The sequence below is a fragment of the Nannobrachium achirus genome (assembly GCF_963921795.1).
Source record: "Nannobrachium achirus genome assembly, chromosome: 23".
NCBI classification, from domain to species: domain Eukaryota; kingdom Metazoa; phylum Chordata; class Actinopteri; order Myctophiformes; family Myctophidae; genus Nannobrachium; species Nannobrachium achirus.
The window spans coordinates 25,500,618-25,520,132 of NC_137830.1; the positions used below are offsets into that span (position 1 = coordinate 25,500,618).

General features: G+C 42.5%; 1 protein-coding gene across 1 annotated transcript; it reads right to left on the bottom strand.

Moving 5' to 3' along the window:
• Positions 1 to 2,295: 2,295 nt before the first annotated feature.
• On the bottom strand, positions 2,296 to 19,515 carry LOC308308997 (calcium-independent phospholipase A2-gamma-like). The gene is made up of 10 exons (XM_080754451.1): positions 19,410 to 19,515; positions 15,831 to 17,027; positions 14,492 to 14,641; positions 13,358 to 13,509; positions 12,763 to 12,857; positions 11,728 to 11,899; positions 11,217 to 11,274; positions 8,709 to 8,903; positions 6,354 to 6,549; positions 2,296 to 5,750 (listed from the first exon to the last, which is right to left on the bottom strand). The coding sequence occupies exons 2-10, from the start codon at positions 16,824 to 16,826 to the stop codon at positions 5,476 to 5,478; spliced, it is 2,289 nt and encodes a 762-aa protein (XP_080610577.1). The 5' UTR covers positions 16,827 to 17,027; positions 19,410 to 19,515; the 3' UTR covers positions 2,296 to 5,475.

A 19,515-nucleotide genomic window follows, 5' to 3' on the forward strand; every position in this document is an offset into this window, starting at 1 on the left:
GCAATAAGAGCTCCCACCAAACCTCTCCTGAATGAAACTCACAACCAGTGGTGGAAAAAGTAGGCTACTCTCATTTCTATTTCAAAGTATCAATGCCACAATATAGAGACAGAAACAGACGGTCATTGATGCACAAATACATTAAAAGCCTCAAATTGCAACTCAAGATTCTTTAATATGTTGAATGTTTTGGCCCAGAAGCCTAATTTGAGTGTTTGTTGTGGACATGGAAGCATGTTGATTTGATCCCGTGTAATCCAGTGGGAGCCTTGAATATATTGACTGGGTATGTTTTATTGTTTTGTTGTATTTGAGTCATTTTGCTGTATTTTGTATAATGTAATGAATCTGTATTGAGGGGTAACCAGATGTAGGCTAGTATGTAACCACCCTAACCCCTACAACCTTTCACTTTCCCACCTTGCCATATTCTATTTGAGAATGGCTTTTGTAAGATTGTTTGTTGTGCTGAGGGCATAGATGTATAGAGGCCATTCATTAATAGTGCATGGTTTGGATTCTGTTTGCTGTGGTTACTTAAATGACTTGAATTACTTTGTTTGCTTTTGGTTTTGACTATTCTGATTTGATTTGTTCATTTGCTGTGCATGTTTAGTTTAGAGCAGTGGTTCTCAACTTGTGGGCAGAGGGGGGTCCCCAGATGTGCAACATTGTTTTCTCACTCAACAGTAAACAAACCAACATAAAGTTTAAGTGTATAGAGGGTATCTGCACATTTCTAAAGTGCCAATTTTGGGGGTCACAGCCTGAAAAGGTTGAGAACCACTGGTTTAGAGAGGACCCTTCACTCCCACTGTTAGCAACCTGACTTCCCAGCTATAATCACCCCTCTTCCCTTCTGTATTTTAACATTATTTTTCTACATAAACTTGACACTTTTGTTACATCAGCCTCTGGTTCTGTTCATTCATGTGTGTTACCAATGATAGTAATGAAGGCTCCAAACAGAGTCAGGGTGCTGATATGGTGCATGTTGGCTCACTGGGAACCCTATTCTACACCATTGGGTCTCAAAGCGTGGTGCCTTGGTACCAGTTGTAGCCTATACACTCAGTTATTATGGGGGTCCTTGAAATTAAAAGTTTGAGAACCATTGTGCTACAGTACATGAAATGGAACAGAGCCTATATTGGTATCATAACACCTTTGAAGGAACATGGCTGCTGTGCAGAGAGCCCATTGGGGAACCCTACCTTGTTCAGTTACTGTCCACGTCCAGCATTTACAGTAGGTTAGAGTTGCACTCCACACATCCGAAGTGTGGTTTAAAGGACAATTTTGTTTTTTTACAACAAGGGTTCATATTTTAGATAGTCATTAGAGAAAAGAAAAGATGAGTGTTAAAATCTGTTCATTTACTCGTTTTAGTGATTTTAAATTTAGATTTGCATGCTTTTTAGACACAATATGCCCATTCCTAAGATGCAACGCAATCTTTCATGGGCAGATGTAGCCGCAAATTGCAACACTAGATTTTCTTTTAATCGGATAAATCTAGGGTTGCAATACCTCCCATAGGCAGCCATTGCAAGGCATCAAAACAGCTTTTTGCTATCTGATTGTAATAAACGACTTCAAATTCACCTATATTGGGGCTCTATGGAAAGCTCAGAGTATCCTCTTTCTATCTGCAAAGAGTTTCTTTCATAAAAATCCACCGTAGACATGTTAGGAGCTACCTTCTGTCAAGAAATTGGCTTCGGGTGATTATTTTTTCTAAGTGCTGGTGTTTGGAAGCGCTTGTGGGAAGTCACTCAGCGGTCCTGTGACCACCTGGTTCTAAATGTCACATAATGCAGGAGGCAGCGGGACGCTGCGTAATAGAAGACGAGCGCTTCTGAAGTTCAACACTTAGAAAATAAACCATGTCTGCTCGGATTTCTTGACAGAAAGTAGCTCCTTACATGTCTACGGTGGAGTTTTATGAAAGAAACTCTTTGCAGATAGAAAGAGGATACTCCGAGCTTTCCATAGAGCCCAATATAGGTGAATTTGAAGTTGTTTATTACAATCAGATAGCAAAAAACTGTTTTGATGCATTGGCTGCACTATATTCAAAGATTTGCACAAATGCTACGATAAAAAGATAGAAAAAAAGCAGATCTACAAATTAGACGTCTTACTAGTTAATGTTTGTACTCACTCTGATTCTGCGTTTTTTACTCATTTACTTGTTCATTTACAAATTAAGAGGAAAACTCACAAACTAACGTTTAACACATGGTTTATTTGGTTTAATGACAATTGTTTTATTTGATTGCACTCCACCAAGCGATGAGGTTAATTATTATTCACACTGTAAAAATTGTGCCACGTCTTAAAAAGTGTACATGCGACTAAAGTTTGAGGATTGAGTGAGTGATGCTTGTGCATGCTCAGGGGTTAGTGCAAAGGCTTCCACGGCAGCAATTGCCCCAAAATATAAATCAGTCTAATGAGGACATGAACTACAGTAAAGCACATGCTGTTGTCATGTCAGGCAAGTGTTGTCTGTATTAATTAACAGCCACCTGTGCTTTTGTCAGTCAGTACTTAACCACTTAAAACCCACTAGACCAGTTTGTTAGGCCACGGACCCCCTTTTAATGGCATTTCTATCTCTGAGACCCCAATTTATATTGTAAAATCAATGTTAATTTAACCCTGGGAGTGTACAAACTAAGTTACAGTACAGATCCATAAGGGTCCATTTGGTTCCTAACAATCATTTAGCTGGGGACCCCCAGGAACTCCCTCAAGGACCCCTGGGGGTCCCTGGACCCCACTTTGAGAACCAATGCTCTAGACTGGACCCGAGTCTACAAGCTTACAACACCTCACGTCGTAAGCTTGTAGATTGGCAGTCTCTTTGGCTAATAAAGAGCCAGAATATGGATCGTGGGGTTCAAGTGGTTAAACTCTAGCAGATTACACACAGTTAAGAACAACTCATATCCTCTGACATTATTAACTTAAATAATTTACATTTCTGATCTATAATTACTTACATTATGTACAATAATGATCTATTATGACTATGAGACATGGATCAGTAGGTGGTTGAATACGATTCGTGATATAAAATAAAAAAGCATATCCAGCCACTGGATAAAGTGGTCAGTTGTAGGTGGTTGAATAAGTTTCATGAAATAAAATAAAAAGCATATCCAGCCACTGGATGAAGTGGTCAGTAGGTGGTTGAATAAGTTTCATGAAATAAAATAAAAAAGCATATCCAGCCCCTGGAAAAAGTGATTAGCTGTTCTTGATTGATGGCACCGTTTCTGTGCGTTTCAGTTCACTATTGACTATTACATCGTCTATTTCGGGTGGAAACCTTGTATGTCCAAAACAGTTACTTTTCAGGAAACTGAACAAAGGACCCATGTTCCAATGGATTCAATGTAGTTGTAATTTAGTCACAATCTCTTGTTAATGAATGGATGCCATCATGGGGAACCCCACCCACCCTAGATATAGTGGTGGGGCATCTGAGCAGGAGAAGGAAACAACAGATTCAGCTACCCGGGGTGGAACTAATTATTAATAATAATTAATTAATAATAATTACAACACCAGAGGCAGCGCCACAGATCACTTTCAACCCAGAGTCAAAACCAACAAAGGGTCAAACTATTTTTTCTGCTATACCACCAAAATGTGGAAAGCCTTACCGAAGGTCATAAAGGAGTGTGGATCACCAGCATCCTTTAAAATTGCCCTGAAAAATCACTTACAGGCAGCAGCCGTTCGCAACTGGTAAAAAACTAACCTAGCCCAACCCTACCCTCCCCTGCCCCTTCTTTGTATATACTGTTTGTTTAGACTTACTGTTTTCTTTTTCTTTACATATCTACTGCATAGTACTGTGTTCTATTTGTCTGTCATTCAATGTTATATGAGATACTTCAATGGTTTCCAGTGGAAATAAGCTTAGTCTTTTCATGGATCTCCTTTTAGTAGACCTTGTACCAGTGAACTGTACCGTCATGAAACTGTACCTTTTCCTATGCAAACTTCTAATAAAGTCTTCAATCAATCAATCAAACTGTATGAGACTTGGCAGGTCCTTCTTTGTGAAGGTAGCTATGAGTGTGTACTACGAGGCACAAAACGGTCTCCCTGCCAGGACAACCGTAACATGAATGGGTGTCAATAAATGTGTATCTATATCTGATACTTTTTTGGGTGCAACACTGATAAAGCGAACAGACTTCCACTTCCACTTAGAAAATAGCAATCTACAAACAAGTGAAGTCGTGAGCTTTTAGGACGAAGTTGGGCAATGTTGAAATATGGAGATACAAGGTTTCTTCCCGACAGCAAAGATATAATATAATTTACTATTTAGAACATTTGCCCTACAACAAATATGAATATGTTTGTGATAGTGTCCCTTTAAGACATTTGCTTTTAAGACATTTGTTTACAAAATGAGTGCATTTCTAAAATACACGTATATATAACAGTATAATGCAGTCTTTTTCCCCAAAATGGACCAATTTTACAAAGTGTCATTGTTGACATCGCTGTCTGCTTTATGGACTGTATTCCATGCCTAACAATGAAAAAGACAGTTCCTATGTCATTGTGTTATTTACAAATAATTACAGTTATCATAATTAAATTAGTTCCTGATAATGTTCCTACAATGTACCTTTCATGGACACAAATGATCCCTCTCTGTGTTTCTTTACAGAGACATAATAACCTAGACATTACAAGAGCGGGGAACTCATGTCAACTTTCACCCCAACTTAATAGCAGTGCATTCCCAAATTTAGCAGGGTCATAGATTAATTAATCTGTGTTTTTAAGAATAGTTTTGGATGCTGAAATTATAGTTCACCTGAAAGTGTCAGGAAGAGTAGAAAAACTCATCAGCCACAAGCCAAAGTTGATCTACAATTTACTGTTGACTGGTGTTCAATGTCCTCCGTGACACATTCCAGAATTCATATATTTATGAACTTTACAGTTTACAAAGTGCATCTATCATTAATGAAGTCAGTGTTTTTACCATATCAAAACCTGGTACCAAATAGACCCCAGTCCACCCTATTTGTCCTTCCGGCCCCTGTGTCCCCCTAGGTACCTCTTCCTAAGACAGCTGCACTGAACAGGAGCATGACGCCATCATTGCAGTTTTTTACATTGTTAACTCATTGTCTGCCACCGACAAGTTTGACGAGTTACTTTTTTTGGCGCTGTTCGCTAGCCTATGGGTCACTAATTATTTTCCGATTCCAGTGGACATCACCTGACTGGTCGATGATGTAACCGGAACAAAAAAAGGGTTTGCCTTGATAAAAAACAAAAGACAGTGTATGTGTGTGGTACGAGGGTCTGGGCGCAAGGAGGTTGACAAGGAAGCCTTTGTGATTCGAGTGGATGGTCGCGATTCTAGGACAACCGTGGGTGTCTCTTGAATCGGAGCAACGCAGAATATCCAGCGATTTTTCAATCCTAGAGGAGCTACAGCTTGGAGGAGAAGGGCAGGCCCTCGTACATGTCGGCCTTGAGCTTGGCCCACTCGGCCAGCCGCTGGATGGCGCTCTTCTCCTGGCCCAGCACGCTGGCCGCCTTCCGCAGCTTGGCATCGTTGCGCTCCAGGTAGCGCGCGCCCTCTGCCTTCAGGAAGCCCAGGCGCTCGGGCCGGCTCTCGTCCAGCGGCACCTCCTCGCTCATGTGGGGGTTGAAGCGGAAGTAGGTGTCGGGGGGCAGCAGGGCGTCCAGCATGGTGTGCACCTCTGGAGGGTGGGAGGGCGAAACGGACACAGGCTGGATTGAGTTGTGTGCATATTAAAGGACCAGGTCACCTCTGGGACAACCAGATCTTATTTTATTGTTGTGTGGGACACGATCAACACAATCCTGAGTTATTTTTTGTGTTCAATCTGTGTTTTTAGATATTTTACTATTTCAGCCGATTTCAGCATGCATAAAATAAGATCTGGTTGTCCCAGAGGTGACCTGGTCCTTTAACGGAACCTTTTAAGACCGGGAAAGCATCTGGGCCATTCAAAATATAATTCAAAATAGCAGATCTTCAAGCTCATTCATGCCACCCTAATAGCTTGTAATATATGTATATATAATATATATTAGTCTGACCTTTGTCTTTGCCTGGATGTTTTTTTTTTTTAATGCTTAATTTTAAACTTTTTCGCTTCTCTCTCCCAGTCCCCAGCAATGTGGACCCACCACAGTGGTGGTGGTCTTTTAGGACTCTGAATTAGTCACAGACGCTTTCATGGTTTTAAAAGGTATAACAACCTGTAGGCTTTCCCGGTCTTAATGGGTTAAGATGAATGAATGCACTGTCAAGCAGTGGAGTACAAGCCATGCATCACCTTCGGTGTCTGTAGCACTGCTGATGACATTAGTGAGCTTGGTCTTCAGGCTGGTGTAGGTGACACTGTTCTTGCCGACCGTCTCGTGGCGCCCCGTTCCCAGAGACACCACACACTGCACAGGGGTGTTGGGCCACAGACACTTGCACTCATGGATTGCCAACGCAGTGGGGTTGTTGATCAGTAGGCCGCCATCCTGGGGGAGAGGAGAGTTAAGGAGAAGGAAAGGGTGTTATTCATGTCTTCATTTTACAGAGAACACCACGAAAGTAGACAAAATGATAACTGTGCATACCTTAGAACAGTGGTTCTCAACCGGCAGGTCGGGACATTATTTTGGGGGGTCCCCAGATGATTAGCTTAATGTGCAACATTGCTTTCTCATTCAACGGTAACAAACCAACAAACAAGTGTATACAGGGCATTTCTAAAGTGACAATTTGAGGACTTTTAAGACCTCCAAAAATTAAAATAGCTGATCTACAAGCTCCAACGCCTCGAGGCGTTGTGAATTTTGAGGGAAGGACTAGTGGAGAAGAGATGCAGTAGAGCTAAAAGACAAGTCATTTTAATGTTTGGTTGCGCTCGGGTGCTGCACTCTGAAAATAGCAGACCTACAAGCTCAGTAGATTGGCTATTTTCAGCATGCAGCCAAGTGTACAAATCAGCCATTACGACACCATCAAGGCCTGCCAAAATACATTTTGTATGATTTATTTATTTTTTATTTTTACTAACGAAATAAACATTTGCTGTCAAAATCAACACAGCTCTGCATTGGCAGACAGTTTTGTCAGACACCAGAGGCCTGGCCTTGTTGAAACCATGATGGTTTGGACTGCTGCCAGTTTCTCATACCCTTTTCTCAGTCATGAGCGAACCTCTTCTGTATCTGAGGCAAAGGGGGCATATGGGCTGTTTTTTTTTTGCAATTACAGATGTCAAAATGTAATAATATGACACTGATGCGGTCTGGAGCCACACTTCACACAGACCGGACAAATTATTACAACTAGGCTTCATTCTTCCAGCCTGTTCGCTCCGTTGCCACGATCTGTTTTGTCTCTCGCTCTCTCCGCATCACAGTCTGGAAATTACTCAGTTGACTCGCATTTCTGAACGTCCGTTGTGACGTAGCGAGGTGGCTGCTGATTGGGTGTTGTTCCAAGGAATCAGAGTAGGGTTAGGGTAGCTACGTCATCAGCCAGCCAATACAGACTGGTGTATTTGTCCCGCCCCGCACCACAGACCAATCGGAAGCCACAGTGGCTGGAGAGCCACGTGGTGTTGTTCCAACTAATCTGAGTAGGGTTAGGGTAGCTGCGTCATCAGCCAGCCAATACACACTGGTGTGTTTGACAGACATTACCAAAGACCAATCGGAAGCCGCGGCTGTGTGAATCCCGCTTCTATGTCTCCACCTCCGCTTGGAGATAGGAGGCTTTCCAGACTGTTATGCGGAGAGAGAAAAACAGATAGCGGAAAGGAACAGGCTGGCAACCAGGATACTTCATTCTGCTTATAAGTGGAGATCCTGTGACCTGCTCATGTTGCCAATAAGACCATCTGAACTTTTCAGGGAAACAGACAGTTTGATTTCCGTGTCAGAGTTCTTGAAAGAACAAATCATTGTCCGAGACAAGGAAACAAACAACAACAAAAAAGGTTTCCTCACCAAGATGTTGAATGGTTTCAACAATTTACAATTGAGTCCAGAGTGACTTACTTAGGTAATGCATCAAATGCATAGAAATAGCAATCTAGGATCATACAGTAGGTAAACCAAGAACCTATCATCAGTCTAACACAGTAGAATAACCAAACACATCAATAATCTGTGTACATATACAGAAAACTATACAGGATGCAGATTTACATGCTGAACATGCTTTCTAAATTACATTTTTGCCTTTGCAAAAGCCAGCAAGGCTCCAGGTAAAAACTAACCAGTTTTACACAGCGAGAAGGTTAACAAAGTTGACATCTTAGGTCCAACACTGTGCACCACCTACAGCACTGGTTCCCAAACAGTGGGTCGGGAGTCGGGACACATTTGTGGGTCACAACTTCACAACACGAGTAAAAATCCCATTTTCTTTTCCTACATTCAAAAAAATACAGACTATACATTTTTTATATAATTATTTTTAAAATAATTGTATACATTTTAAAACAAACAAACAAAACAAATCCAAGAAAGTCCATAAATAGAAAAGCGACTCGTTGTGTGCTTGTAGATCTGCTATAATTTTCACTCGCTTGGGTCCCCAGGTAAAACGTGTAATCTCTCTTTTGGGTCTCGACCTGAAAGGCTTGGGAACCACTGACCTACACTATGTGGGCACGATCTCTTACCTGGTGGAGGTCTTTCCCCAGCACAAACTCCTGGAAGTAACCCGGGGCAGCAGAAGACGCCCTGATGGCCTGCCACATCTTGTGGTTGCAGTCTCCCAGGTAGTGGGACCGCACCCCCGGCAGCAGCCTGTAGTTCCTGAACACGTAGGCCTTCAGGTGAAGACCCCTGTTCACCAGGGTGCTCACTGCTGACACCTAGGGGGGCAGATGCGGTAAGTACATCAGAGGAAAACACCAGGGCCACGGCTGGTTGTGAAGACTAGAATCAAGAATGAGAGACTTTGGAGACAAAACAATGCATTACAAATAGCTACACAACAGTGTACAAAATATATATAAAATATTCTCTGCCCTAGCGGTACAGCCGCATACCACATAGGCTCTAATGCCTGACAGCGTGTGGCGGGTTCGAGTCCCGTTCCCGACGACCTTTGCCGTGTGTCACTCCCCATCTCTCTCCCCATTTCCTTCCTATCAATGAAGCAGGGGTCTTCAACAGGGGGTCCGGGACCCCTAGGAGGTCCTCAGAGTTACTACAGGGGGTCCTTCAAATCTTTGTGTGATAGAAACCTTTTTTTCCTCCTTTGTTATATTATATAATACAGTATATCGATATCCATATATCCATATTCCATGAACTTTAGCCAAAAATAGCAGATCTACAAACTCAAGTTGTGAGCTTGTAGATCGGCTATTTTCAGCAAAGAGGTTTGGTGTATAGGGTAAAAAGAGCAGACTAAGTACAGAGTGAAAGGTCAATCTGTGCCAAATGCCAAAATGGCTCCAAGGTAGCTGTGCCACGGTTTTGTATGTTTTTCTTTATTGCGCAATCAAAAAAAATGTTTTTTTTTTTATATAATTTTTTTTCCCCACAGAAACAGACACAGTTGTTTTGTCAATCAGACAAATGGTTCCAGAGATAGAGCTGTTTGAATGAAAAAAAGTGTCCATCCACTAGAATGAACACACATTTTCTCAATCAGCTAAACGAGGGAGCCAACACACAAACAGAGAAAAGCATCTCTCTGATCCCAGGTCATTTTGACATCTTTAAAAAAAAAAAAAAAAAAATGAAAAAAAAAAAAAAGTATACAAAAAACTCAAAAGACGTCAAAGACGTCATTGGCACTGAACGCCTTTGCAAAAAAACGTCATGAGACGTCATTGGCACAGAATGAGTTAAGTATTGACGGTTCAAGTGGTTAAATATCTGAAAACACAATTGACATGAATCCAAAATACACTGATTATTGTGCTGTCAAACGATGAAACTATTAGAATCTATGAAGAGGTTGTGGGGGTCCCTGCTTCATCTCTCTCTCAACTAACGGGTCCTTGGCCTGAAAATGTTGAAGACCCCTGCAATAAAGGCATAAAAGCCCCCAAAAAACTAATAAAACACAAGTGACTGGTGCATTAAAATGAAAACACAAGTTCAGTTAATGTTCTGAACCGAAGGTCCTCACTGCCTCAGGATATGTGTCGTTACAGAAACGAGTCCTTCTGCTCTACTTCGTAACCTTCGTCCAGAAGAAGTGGGGCAAAAAGTGCATTGGCTCGGTTAGAGGGGTCCCTGATTATTTTCAGACCGATCCTTAAAATGCAGGTGTTATAAATATCACAGATGTTTGGCATATCCAGACCAATGACACTGTAAACTTTTTGAGTTGTTGCAGATAGATCAGAACAAGCTTTGATGGGCTTTCTTCACAATCGTTTTCTTCTCATCTTAAATGGAGTGTCAATATAATGGCTTATATTGAAACTCCATTTAAGATGAGAAGGAAAAGATCCATGTCACAGCGTGCTTCTTAGGGACAGAATGAAATCTGATCAAAATAATACTACTAAATAACAGTGTTTTCCCTAGGATAATGTAGTAGCAGTGGTGGTGAATATTAATATAATAGATACATCGATGTATCTTTTTCCCTTTGCATTCATAATAAGAAATCAGGTGTCTTTGAGATTTACAGGTGTGTGTTGTAAGTAACTTGATTTAATATGCAAGATCAGGTAAGTTATAGGTAAGACCTATGAAGAGGTGCTGAGAATATTACCATAATACTCAAACATTTATTGTCATAACCAACTTGCAGTAGGTTTGGAATTTGTTTCTGTGTACTCAGACTCAAGAGATAACATGAACAAGAAGAGGGAGTGACATCGTGATCGTGTTGCATCGTGTCGAGATCAAAGAGTGTTGTAACTCTCTTTCACTAAGACTGTAACTATCCTGTCTGTCTGAGCTTTTCTCACAAATGTGTAACTGGATATGAATTGTACTGGCAGTGCAAAAGTGTAGGGGAAACACTGAATATAGGGTAAAGACTTGACATTATATATTGTCGTTGTCCGGCAGAAACTAGCTAACTCAATGTTTCTGTTTTTTGATAATTGTTTTATTTATTTTCTTCATAAATCAGTGCTATTCAAAACCATTTCCTGAAAAATGAAAGTTTTGGAGTTAGCTGGTTTCTGCCTGACAGCAGAGATGCTGAGACTTACTTTAGGACAGTTTGGATCCCGGGCGCTCTCAACCATAAGCCTCTCACCCATTCTCTCCCTGGGAGAAAACATACAAAGATAAAGTTAAAAGTTAAAACTAATGTCTTTCACCACTCCACTTCACTAATTTGGAATTAGTAGAGCCGTTTCTAATATAGGGATGGGGCTACACCATCGGAGTTATTTAGTTATTTTTTTGTTCAGTTTGGCTCAGGTATTTCATTTCGGTTCTGGACAAAATATTTTGTAATTTTGTTATGTACGGGATTAAGTACAACGAGGTAGTGTCATTATTGAAAAATAAACCAAAATTGAATATTGGATTGATCAATGAATCAACGAAGAAAGAAGGAAGGTAGGAAGGACAGAGGAGAAAGAAGAAAGGCAGGTTAGCTATAAAGGTCAAGGACATGGTAAGAAATGATGGAGGGAGGGGGAGACAGAGAAAGAAGTGAGGAACGGAGGGCAACAAGAAAGCAGGGCAGGTTAAGACAGGGTAGGGCAGACTGACTTGAGGAGGTTCTCCCAGATTTCGCTGTTGTAGAAGGCGTGGTTCCAGCCCATCTTCATCGTTCCCACAATGACGTTCTGTCTGAAGACGTCCGAACCCAACTTCAGGTACATCTCCTCACACTCATCCAGAGGGATCTGAAACACTCCCAGCATGAAGGCCAGGATGGCACCTGAAAGAGAGAATCAATCATTGAATGAATCAACTCCATGGAGGGACTGGAAAGCTTAAATTTCATTTTGGGGGATGCCAATTATTAACATTTTGTCTGCCACCAAAGACTGTCGTATTATTTTGAAGAGCCCCAGGAAGCCACGTGCGTGACATATGCACCAGCGTCTTTCACCAACACCCTCAGCAAGCGTCTGTTTACCTGGTTACCATGCCAACGCTAACACGACTCCAGCCGGGTTAAGTAGGGGAAGTGTTAATTATAATTAATAAATACATTAATAAACGTCTTGGATATGTAAGGTTTCTGTTCAGGGAACAATTCCTAAATTGAATCCCTTGCCTGACTAGAGTGGATTCCATTCTTCTTTAGTCTCCACGCCATATGGAGTTCCCCTGAAAATAACTTTTTCATCCATGGCACCCCTGAATTACACTGTTCATTTTTAGAATCTTACATCCTATTGGAGAAATTTCAGTTTCCATCAGAACTGACTGAAAATAACCTTATACTTGACGTTTAACAACTTGAACCCCAGCATGCCTATTCTGGGGGGAAGGTTCACCAAAAATAGCCGATCTACACCTCACAACCTTGCGAGGTTGTAGATCTGCTATTTTTGGTGAAGAGAGTTGTCGTAGATGGAAAAAGAGCTCATCAAGTACAGTGCAAATTCGGTCTGTTTTTTTTTACTAAGCATAGTGAAGTAATATTGATGTAGTGATATTGTTGAATTCCAAATATTACCAAATTATCTCGCGGCACCCCTGGACTGGCATAATGGCACCTGAGGGTGCCCCGTCACCCACTTTGAAAATCCCTGTCTTAGAGGGCTGCTAAATCAAACCGCTTCCATACAGTACCTGTGCTGACTCCACAGATGTAGTCAAACAGCTGGTAGATGGGCTTCCCTGTCAGTTTCTGCAGCTTGTGCAGAGTCTGCAGAGCCACTAGTCCTCTGAAACCAACATACAAACACAGATTAAATGGCAGTGACTGTCCACAGTCCACACCAATGATAGCTTTTGCCACTTTTTCTCCCACACCTTAGATAGGTAAATCTAAAATACGTTTCTAAATACGTTTAAAAATGTTCAGACTTGGAAATGATCAAAAACCTTCATAATGTTCAAGACTGTCATCTTCTTTCCTGTCAGGCTATAACAATGTCCAAAACTGTTACTTTTGACTTTCAAAATGATAACGAAAAAAGCAGATCTACAAGTTAAAATTCTTTGCAATACTGTAATTGTCTGGAGTCTGAGGGGTAGGTGGGCTCGAATAGGTTGTTTTTCATTGGTTGAGGGGATGGACATGGTATAAAGGTTCCATGGAATTAGAATATCGTTTTGAGATTGTAGATCTGCTATTTCTTTTATACTTTTATTGTATGTGACAAAATGTGACTGTAGTACAGTATGATCAAGTATGGCATTCATTTAGCAGAAAGGTTTTTACCTTGTTCCTCCTCCGTCTATAGCCAGCACCCGTATCCCCCTGCCTTTCACAGGGTCAGTGTAGCCCACCAGGGCCAGAGCTTCTCTGACGGCAGCCTGGAGTGGAGGGTCCCTGGCCTGCCTGAGGCGCAGCAGGCAAGGCAGCACATTCTCCTGAGGGCAAGGACAATGTGTGACAGGTAGGAACAGGCAAAAGGAAGGATCATTTTCACAAATGTGATCAGAAAGTCTGTAACAAGCAAATTGTCGGCGTCCAAACAAAATAAATGTGTTCCAATGGATCCAATGTAGTTATTATTTCGTTACAACAAGCTCTTAGTTGTTAATACACTTTCAACCTGGTGTCCCTATTTTGGGCATGAAGGCGAACAACAAAAATCTAAAATATAACAAATAGCGGATCTGCCAGGTATAGGTCAGCTATTTTACCTACCTTTGTGCGACACTGTGTGATACTTGACAAAGTATAAAACAGGTCACTGATGATTTAGGAAAAACATAAAAAAGATCCAAAGTGAGTTATCTGAGACAAGTGACTGACAGCTACCCTTAAACAATGGTAGAAGAGGTACAAACACCCATAAATGAAAGTCTGGCGTTTGAAGTAGTCAAGATCAAATTATACGCCATAACACGAAAGCGCTGCTTGCCGAAAAGAACAGATATTCAAGCTAACGTGACGCATCTTGAGGATCAGTTCTTGGTAAGCACATTGGTGAGAAACAGTGTTCATTTTAACCGCATATTTTGATTTAGTTTTTGAATCAAATTTCATGTTTTTTGCCATATTTTATTTAGTCATCTGAAAGGTTTTAGTTTTAGTTGACTAAATATCATACGATTTTAGTCGCCTAAATCCTACAGTTGATTTTTAAGACAAAAATGTATTTTGTCAGGCCTTGATGGCATCGTAATTGCATATGTTACACTTGGTTGCAAGGTGAATACAGCCGATCTACAAGATCAAAATACACTGTAGTGCGACACATTGTGAGCTCGTAGATCTGCTATTTTCAGAGCGCAACCAATACATAAAATGACTTAGGATCTCTAGTCGACGTACATTTTTTTGTCATGGGTTTAGTTGACAAAATTAACAACGGTGAGAAGAACAGAACACAAGACACACACTAACCTTGATGGCAACTCCTCGAGTGTCCGGGAACTCCAGGAGATGGTAGCCAAGTTCCTCCACCCTGCTGGTGAGGAGCTTGATGTCGGTGACTCGCTGCAGGCCCTTCACCAGTGCTCTGGTCCTGTTGTCTACACTCACTCTGGCTATGATCTAGGATGAGGAACAAGGAGTGGTGGACGGTAACTAAGTACATTTACTTAAGTACTGTACATAAGTACACTTTTGAGGTATTTGTACATTACTCAAGTATTTCCAATTTCCAATACTTTTACTTCTACTACACTACATCTTGGATCCAAATATTGTACTTTTACTCCATTACATTTATTTGATAACTTTAGTTACTAGTTATTTTGCATATATAAATTATAATATTACAAAACATACATTAACCACTACATTAACAAGCCCTATTTTATATCTAGGCTATTTGATCTACAAGCTCACAACACATCACAACACGTTGTACAGAGTGTCAATATGCAGATTGTGAAAAGGATCCCTTGCTAATAAGCATTATGTACCTTGATATGTTATAATTGCCCTCCATAACTAAAATTGAAACTTAAAAACACCTTAAACATTGTATTTATTTCAGAAATAGTTCTTTCACTCAATAGATATAACTACTGTCGCAAGTTGATGGTGTCGTTTGTCCATGTATGGTCCAGCCCCTGGAATGTATGGAATGCATGTGATAATACAAATATTTAAAATATGGTTTGCTCATATTAACCTAGGACGAATTACATTGGTTTTTATTTGAATTCCATACATTCCATAGGGCTGGACCACAAATGGACATTATGAGCAGTCCCGAGTGCGAAAGACAAACTATGATAAAATATTTAAGGTGTTTTTCTTTGAAAATGTAGTTATATAGGGCAATAGGGCAATTATAATGTTATAATGTAAGGCATATAAATAAGGCTTATAAGCCAGCGATACTTTTAAACTAAAACACAGCTATGGACATTTCTCAGCCTTTAGACCAGTGGTTCTCAAAACCTTTCATGTCAGAGACCCACAAATTGACACAGACCCCCATTTGAAAAGATATGCCAAGGACCCCCATAAGAGACGTTTTTTACGGTACACTTATTGTTAATTTAACATTTGTACACAGAGTGTACACAGAGTGTACAAATGGGACCAAATGGCCCTGTCAGGGTGCATTTTGTTCCATTTGTACACTCTCTGAGTTACAGACCCATAAGGATCTATATCATTTAGCTGGGGACACCCTGGAACTCCATCAAGGACTCCTGGGGGTCCAAGGACCCCACTTTGAGAACCACTGCTTTAGCCTATTAGTGAGTATTTTGAATATCTGACCTACCTTCTCTCTTTGAGCCAGCAAAAGTTTCTTGGCCTTGTCCTCCGCTTTCAACTCCTCGCCCTCCGTCTTCTCCACAGCCTTGACCGACCCAGATTCGTCCGAGGCAGGCGACGGAGGTTTGTCCTTCTCTGCGACAACGCCCTTAGGATCCCCCCTGAGCTTATAGATATAGCTTCCAACAAAGGCTTGGACGCTGGGCCGAGGGTCGGGGAGGTAGTGGGAGAAGCCTTTCTTCTGGGAGGCGACCGGCATGGGGACAGTCGGATCGGCACTTTCTGTCGTGGGAGAATCCGGAGAAGGCATCATTGTGTTCTCAGGGGTAGGTGAAGTGAGAGCAGGAGAGGTAGTGGTGGTTTCCACAGACTTGGCCTCCGCAACGGGCACCAACACAGGGAGGTGCTCTCTGGTAACGGGAGGGCCTTGACTAAGGACAGGCTCATCGGCGGGGCTTTTCTCTGCGCTGCATTGCAGCAGCCTGTAGTTGTCGCCGTGATCCCCCTGTGTCTGCGGACCGATGTTGAAGTGACTGTTCACGTGCTTGGCCAGCGCGTTGTAGGTCTCGTCCATGTTGGAGGACAGAGCTGCCGGGTGGAACAGCTGCAGAGTTTGTTTCGCCACGTTGGAAGAGGAGCTCGCGGCGGACGCACTCGCCGCCGACACCAGGCTAGGTTTGGGCTTCCTGGAGACAACGAAAGGCTCCTCGGTGACCTGCGGCGATGGCTTCCCCGACTCCTCCTCCATCGCTCCCTTCTGCTCTTCTTCTGGAGGCTTCATGGTGGTCTCGCTGGCGGCAGTGGCCAATGTCGTGGTTGGAGAACTTGGAGCCGTTCCGCTCGCGACTACAGGCTCTGCTCTGACCGGGAGTTCCGGAACCTTTTTTACGCAGGTGGCACCCGCCCCAGCACCGCCGGGCTTGAGGCGGGAGATCTTGGCGATGAGGTCCGTGCTGCCGACCGCCTTGGAGACGCTGTCCAGCGTGGTCCAGATGCGATACATGCGTCGGCTGCCTCACATGGAACACCAGTGGCAGGTTGAAGAATGGTTCAACGTAGTCAGGCCTTTAGAGTCTAGGCTTGTGGTGGTTGTGTGAAGTAATGTGCCATTCTGAGTCTGACACCTTCCCCGCCATGGGATACAGTGGTTCCAATCCAATGGGTTTCCACTGAGGGCATGGACGACAGCTTATTGGATCTGCAACTGAAAAGAGGGAAAACATGGGTGTAACTGTCAGACTACTTCAAGTGGAAGACACACAGGCACAACACCAGAAGGGCTGCTCTCACTGAACCCAGTTTTGCCACAAAATGGGGCCAAACTGGCTATGCCACCACAATGTGGATGCCCTCCCAACAGTCATTAAAAAAGTGACTCCCTTCATCAAAAACACTAAAAGGGCACCTAAAGGTGGCTGCAAATTATAACTGGCCCCTGTAAAAAGGCAAAAGTCAAAGCTTATGACCAGGAAACCCAACTGTTTACTGTAAATATCTTTCTTTCTTATTTCTACTCGTAGTCTCGTATAATGTTTTTGCATATTAATGTTTATCATGTATATTATTGTTTGTCTTTAAATGTTGCAATGAATTGAATACACAGGACCTTTATGGAAACAAGCTCAGAAGGCCTACTCACAATGTGTCACGATGGGACATGTTGTGAAGTTATGCCATCCAAAACAATCTCAGACAATTATAATATAGTCTCAGTCTCACATCACAAAATAGTGTTTTTGTTGTTGACAATTACATTTCTGTTTGGCTTTTAGGCTTTGAAGTTGCACAAAGGAATTACTGACATATCCGACAACTTAAGTGCAGAAGACATTTTTTAAGTATGTGCAAATTGGCCTGTACAGAGACCAAAAAAATGATCAGTTTGGATCAAATTATTATTAAAGTATTTAATTCAAGATTTACCGAAATATTTCCAAATGGTCTAAATGCAATAATCCGTGGGCCACCAGAGGGCTCTGTGTTACCTCAGGACAAACTACTTTAAAGGAGTAGTTCACCCCCAAAATGACTTTCTTTCTATTGATTAGTCATGCCATGGAGACTAGAGTTCAATACTTTTTTTAGTTTTTTGTCGCATTCCTAAGACAAAAATGTGATAACAATAAATTTACCTCCATTCATTCCGGATGGTGACCCATTTCGAAACGGGTCACCATCCGGAATCAATGGGGGTAAATTTACTCGAATCAAATTTTTGTCTTAGGAATGTGACAAAAACCAAAAAAAAATATTGAACTCTACTCTCCATGGCATGACTAATCAATAGAAAATAAGTCATTTTGGGGGTGAACTACTCCTTTAATGGTAGCCACTGGCAACCTCTCAAACAATACACGCCTTCCTCTTGATTTGACGACCTGGCGGACCTGCTGTCAAAAATAAGACTTTTAAAACTTGAACTGCATTGATTGATTGATTGATTGAAGAATTTATTTTGAAGTTCGCATAAGAAAAGGTACAGTTTCAGCCAGGTACAGTGCAACAACACGGCAGACCCACGAAAAGAAGATACAATTCAGTTGTTTATTATTATAATTATTAATATTATATACTATAATATATACAATTATTTTGAGGGTATACAATACATAACCTAAAATAAATATTTAACCAGGCGACGTCAATGGAAGAAGACGACCGACCCCCGTCGAGCCTGAGTTCGGGGGCAGAGGAGCTGGTGAGCGCGGTGCTGGAGCGAGCGCGACGCCACGTCGTCGCTGCCGAAACCGAACCGAACGCCCCGGCAGGAACCGGCGAGGAGGAGGAGGAGGCGGCGGCGACAAAAAACATCGCCTGGGCCACCTGCGGCGACTTCACCGTGGACCTGGGCAAGAGGCAGATCGAGGAGTACGTCCGGACCTGCTGGGGGGAGGAGGTCGGTGGTCCGGGCAGCGGCTGGCTGTCCAGCTTCGTCTACCTCCGGACCAGCGAGCCGGACGAGCACCGCTCGCTGCACCACTACCGGCTCCGGTGGAGCGTGCCGACGCGCCGGGCGCCTGTCCCCGAGGCGACCGCCTGCGTCCACTTCGTCGCGGAGGTCTCCCGGCGGGCCAGGGCCCGGGACGTGCCCGTGGAGGTGCGCTTCCAGGTCGAGTCCAACCGGCTGGTGCACACGGCCGGGAGGAGCCGGTTCCGAGAGAAGTGGCTGCGGGACGTGATCGAGAGCAAGGCTCTGGTGCGAGCCGCCGTGGACTTCTGATCTGTCAGATTACTCAGAGATAAGGCTGGACTGGACTGGACTCCTGATCGGTCAGAAAAGAACAGATCTACAAGCCATCATGATCAAGGCGTAGCGACTTGTAGATCTGTTCTTTTCTGACTAACGACACTGTCGTACTATTACTATATGTAACCCCGTCTCCTACGGTCGGTAGGAATACTCGCAGCCGGGGAGGATGGATAAATGGACTCGTAACCACTTAAGCAACAATGTTAGCTCATCCTCTGATGATACATGACTGTCATCATGACAGATGACCGTCTTGTGATCCAAGGCTACAACTGCATATCATACTTAACCATTCAAATCAAAGCTATTACTTAATAAAGAATACTATCATCTTACCGTAATAAAGTATCCCTTTATTACACTGTTTCATTCAGAGCCACTGTGGAGAAGCGTTGCGTTACCAATGGTTGTTGTTGTTAGCTCTATGGTTGTTGTACACAAA

Bases quoted from the DNA above. Each gene is read 5' to 3' on its own strand.
- LOC308308997 (XM_080754451.1), bottom strand. From the start codon at position 16,826: ATGTATCGCATCTGGACCACGCTGGACAGCGTCTCCAAGGCGGTCGGC. The intron at 13,510-14,491 runs GTTAGTGTGTGT...CCTTGCCCTCAG, and splicing joins CTCGAGGAGTTGCCATCAAG to GAGAATGTGCTGCCTTGCCT. The intron at 6,550-8,708 runs GTAAGAGATCGT...CCTCTCCCCCAG, and splicing joins TGGGGAAAGACCTCCACCAG to GATGGCGGCCTACTGATCAA.